The sequence below is a fragment of the Pelodiscus sinensis genome, chromosome 30 (assembly GCF_052426305.1).
Source record: "Pelodiscus sinensis isolate ZL-2025 chromosome 30, ASM5242630v1, whole genome shotgun sequence".
NCBI lineage: Eukaryota > Metazoa > Chordata > Testudines > Trionychidae > Pelodiscus > Pelodiscus sinensis.
This window is the reverse complement of record NC_143081.1, coordinates 13266210-13271350: the sequence shown is the minus strand read 5'-3', so window position 1 is coordinate 13271350 and position 5141 is coordinate 13266210. Positions and strand designations below refer to the sequence as shown.

Genomic DNA, 5141 nt, shown 5'->3' with positions numbered 1-5141 from the left:
TAGAGGCAGTGAAAGATAAGGCCAAGGCTCCAAAGGAATTACACACGCATATTCTTACAAATACAATTCCTGCAGGTCGAGTCAAGATCCTGCAGATCTCTGTCATGAATTATCATGAGAAACGGTGGGGGAGGTGATATCTTTTATTGGACGGACTCCTTCTTCTGCTCTATGTAAGATAGGAAGGATGTGTCTCCTGATATCCCCATCCAGTTATTTCCCTCAGCAAATCTTTTCTCCCATCTTTTCTGCTTCAGATGAGAAATCAGCAATTTCACCTAAAAGTAGTGACTGTGTTTTCCCAAGCTGAATATTAGTTTGTCAAGACATAGCAGAATAATCTATGATAGGTATAATAAAATATGGGGATGGGTGGATGGATGAGTGGATAAATAGATGGATAGATAGACAGACATATGGGCTGTGTGTAGACTGGCCAGTTTTTCTGGAAAATCAGCCGCTTTTCCGGAAAAACTTGCCAGCTGTCTACACTTGCTGCTTGAATTTCTGCAAAAGCACTGACTTCCTACTGTCTGAAATCAGTGCTTTTTGCGGAAATACTATTCTGCTCCCGTTTGGGCAAAAGTCCCAGTGTAGACAGCTGAGATGTGTTTTCTGCAAAAAAGCCCTGATCGCGAAAATGGCGATCGGGGCTTTTTGCAGAAAAGCGCGTCTAGATTGGCCACGGACGCTTTTCCGCAAAAAGTGTTTTTGTGGAAAAGCGTCTGTGCCAATCTAGACACTCTGTTCCGAAAATGCTTTTAACGGAAAACTTTTCCGTTAAAAGCATTTCTGGAAAATCATGCCAGTCTAGACGTAGCCATAGAGTCTATAGGGATAGACAGATGGATAGATAGACAGATAGATGGAATCTATAGGGATGGATGGATGGATTCCGTTATCCAAATATGTGACTAGATTTTAAAGAGATTTTGGCTCCAAGCAGCTTTCACCATCCAATGTGACTAAGAGTTTCAGAGACCTATGGGCCAGGTTTCCAATGGTATTTAGGTGCCTAAAGAGGAAGGGGGTGGAATCTCCATCCCTAGAGGTGTTTAAGTCCTGGCTTGACAAAGCCCTGGGTAGGATGGTTGAATTGAGATTGGTCCTGCATTGTGCAGGGGGCTGGACTCGATGACTCCGGATGTCTCTTCCAACCCTAGGATTCTATGACTGAGGGGCCTCATGGGGTTTGAAAACATCCCTAAGCAAACCCTGGATCTAACTGGCAGTGATCGCAGTGACCAATTTCAATGGCAGGTCAGTGGTTTTAGTGGGCATTCAGGGCCCAAATTGCCTCTCTGTGCCTTTTGTCACTTAATAACATCTGGGTCCCACTGAAATTCAAGGAGAAGTGGATGTTTAGACTCCTCTGATATCTTAGGAAAGCCCAGACAACACTTTTTAGTGGATGCAGAGATAGAGGAACAAGCAAAAGGTCACTTTACCTTCACGAATGATGGGCATGGTACCGAAACCTCTGATCTGATACCTTCACTCAGTTTAGCAGAGACGATCTCCACAGCATGTCTGGGAATCCCCACCTGCTTCCGATGGTTCAGGTCTCTCTGCAAAGAGACCTGGTTTGGTTGTCTTGCACGGTAGGTGTTGTGTTGTAGACACAGTGCCAGAAAATAAGTGTCCTTCGTGACTCAGTATTGAGCCTTCCTATATGAAGATGAATCCCCTTGGCTCATTTGCTCGTGGACATTTCAAATTAATAATGAGGGGAATATTTATTCTCTAGGCAATGAACAGTGATGGGGAGGAGGGAAAGGAATCTCAAAGGGAAATGGAAAATAAGAGGAGACCGCATCTAAGGTACAAATCTCCATGTACTGAATTCCTGCCGCAATGGTTATTACATAGCTGCTGGGATTTTATAGTATTAGTCACGATGTATTAGGGAATCCAGACCTAGGACGGGTGTCTTTCAATGGTTTTAAAACTAAAGAAACAAAGAAATAAATGTTGGGCCAAATCCAGGAGAGTTGGAACCTGGAAACACTTGTTTGAAAAGAAAAAATTTCCATTGTTTCTTATGGACAAACTCACTGGGTGTGTCTAGACTACAGGGTTTTTTCGACAAAAGTGGACTTTTGTCGACAAAACTACACCTGCATCTACACTACCGCCGAGTTCTGTTGACATAACGTCAACAGAACTCGGCAGTATTCTACGGGGAATAATGCCTTTTGTCGACAGAGTTCTGTTGATAGAAGGCATTATTGCATCTACACTGTCCTTTGCATCCACACTGTCATGTTGACAAAGCGGCTTGCTTTGTCGATAGAACTGGATGCAGTCTAGACGCTCTTTGTTGACAGAGGCTTTGTTGACAGTATCTGTCATCAAAGTCTCTGTCAACAAAAGCCTGTAGTGTAGATGTACCCACCTTGTATAATAAGGCCAAATGTGGATCTCATAGAAGTCAGAGGGGTTCAGCCATTCATTTCAAAGGGATATGGATTTCGACCATAGTCAATACACCAAAGGATCTGAAAATGGCTGCCGGCAGCCTGGAGAAATTGCAACAACAGAGATGTAGGGGTGAGATTCCCAGCTTCTCTTGACCTGGGCTAGTGCAGAGTAGTTCTGCTAATGTAAGTGATTTCATAGCAACAAAGTCTTGGACAAGAGATTTGGAACTAAACTCAACCAGTGGTGTAAATACAGTTTTGGGGTCATTTTATTCTAACATTGGTGTAAATGAGAAAAGTGCTGTTCCACTCATAGACCTGGTATCCTACATCCCTCCCAGTGTGAATCTAGTCACACCTAGTCTGAAGGACGATTTCAGAATTTGCCGGCGGCTGATGTTGATAATCATTATAATTACTTTGTGCATGGTTGTGCCCAATATGGATACAGGAAACAAAAGAAGAGTGTGGGATCAGACAGACAAAAAATGTGACTTTTCCTTGTACTATCACACCACCTCATGGCATCCAACAGACATTCCTATTTGATTGTCAGTTGAGTGAGAGAGAGAGATTTAACTTATTGACCTTGTGTCTGGACTACACCTCTCTATTGACAGAGAGATGTAGATTAGGCACATTGAAATTGCTAATGAAGCAGGGATTTAAATATCCTGCACTTCATTAGCATAAACATGACCACCGCTTTTTTTCAAAATGGAGGGTTGTTTTTTTTAAAGGCAGTCTAGATGAGGCTCTGTCAAAAATAAACCCTTTTTCGACAGATCCTGTAAACCTTATTTTTTGGGGAATACAGGATTGGTCGAAAAATGGTTTATTTTTGACAGAGCCATGTCAAGACTGTAGGGGTTATTTTGAAAAAACTCTGTTTTGAAAAAAAGCGGTGGCCATGTTTATGCTAATGAAGCATGGGATATTTAAATCCCTGCTTCATTAGCAATGTCAGTTTGCTTGATTTGCATTCCTCTGTCGACAGAGGGATGCAGTCTAGACTAGCCCTTGATGTAAGCTTATATTCACTCCAGTGACTGAAGGGATGTTTGGGTATTTGCCAGTGTAAAATACACCAGTGTTCATGTATAACTTGTGGGCTATATTCTCATGCCAGCAGCTGATTGTGTTTGTAAAGACACACAGAAGCAAAGGAAAAATGAACCTTTAATTTTTGGAGACTAGACTCAATCCCATCATTTTCCACAGGGCAGCTTTGATCTCCTTATTCCTCATAGTGTAGATGACCGGATTCATTACCTGAGGCACTAGGGAATAGAAAACAGCCACCACAAGATCCAGCCATGTTGTTGAGCTGGAGGTGGGTTTCAGGTAGGCAAAGAAACCAGTGCTAAGTAGCAAGGAGATGACAATGAGATGGGGGAGGCAGGTGGAGAAGGCTTTGTGCCGGCCTTGCTCCGAGGGGATTCTCAGCACCGCTTTGAAGATTTGAACATACGACACAATGATAAAAACAAAGCAGATTAAAGCTAAAAACACACACAAGGCAATAGCTCCAGTTACACTGGGGTATGAATCGGGGCAGGCCAGCTTGATTAGCTGAGGGATATCACAGAAGAACTGATCTACGGTGTTGCCTCTACAGAAGGTTCTTGCAAACATGCTCCCGGTCAACACTGCAGAATTGACAATACCAGTGATCCAAGCCCCGGCAGCCATGTGGACACAAGCTGTCCTCTTCATCACAGTCTCATAATGCAGGGGTTGGCAGATGGCAATGTATCGGTCATAGGCCATGACAGTCAGTAAAGCAACATCAGCTGAATTGAAGAAGTCAAAAAGAAAGACTTGGGCAACACACCCACTATAAGAAACCAACCTGGTGTTCAGGAGGGAGTTGGCCATAGATTTGGGGACGGTGACGGAGATGGAGCCAAGGTCCAGGATGGACACGTTCACCAGGAAGAAGTACATGGGGGTGTGAAGATGATGGTTGAGGGATACAACCATGATGATGAGAAGGTTCCCCAGTAGGGCCACAAGGTAAAGCACCAGAAACAGCACAAAGTGCAAAATCTGCACTTCCCGAACATCAGAGAATCCCAGGAGCAGGAACTCGGTCACGGCGGTTCGGTTGGACATTTTCTTCCTCGGCACGTTCTGCGATGGTTGCGGAAGGCAGCAAGGAGAAGAACCGTGGTTAGGGTTAGAGGGTCCGAGGGAATGGCCATGACATTTTTCTTCTCAGCACATTGTGTCCAGCCTGTGGAGGAAAGGAGATGGGCACTGGTCAGGATTAGGGTGACAGAAGGCCTAACCCTGATTCTCATCCTAATAACATCACCTGACGTGAGCATCCAAGGTGCGAACCACTCGTGACCCCCAGGGGATGTAAATTGGGAGTGACAGTGAGAGCCATCAGCATCACAATCACATGTAAAGTGGAAATGCTCTCTTCAAGTCAATGCAGCGGGTCAGTTTACACCTGCTGGCCCACGATGTAACTGGATAAAGATGCGGTGTGAAGGATGGGACAGAGAACCACCCAAATCTACCAGTTCTGACAGAACCCTGTTGGCACAAACATGCGGCTCTCAACTTGGCATGAAACCATCGTGATGTCTCCAGTAGGATTCCCCTCTCGTGTTCACTCACTCCCGCTTGGTCTCTCTGAACCAGCACGATTAGCAGCAGTAGAGGCAAGGCTGAGCTGAGTACAGACCAGCGATAATATCATTGGTATTTCTG

At 44.5% G+C, this 5141-nt stretch overlaps 1 protein-coding gene across 1 annotated transcript; it reads right to left on the bottom strand.

Annotated features, from left to right (window-relative positions):
* Positions 1 to 3599: 3599 nt before the first annotated feature.
* Positions 3600 to 4535, bottom strand: LOC142821166 (olfactory receptor 14A16-like). Its single transcript, XM_075911968.2, has one exon. The coding sequence runs from the start codon at positions 4533 to 4535 to the stop codon at positions 3600 to 3602; it is 936 nt and encodes a 311-aa protein (XP_075768083.2).
* Positions 4536 to 5141: the final 606 nt, after the last annotated feature.

Excerpts from the sequence above, each read along its gene's own strand:
- LOC142821166 (XM_075911968.2), bottom strand. The coding sequence starts at position 4,535 with ATGTCCAACCGAACCGCCGTGACCGAGTTCCTGCTCCTGGGATTCTCT.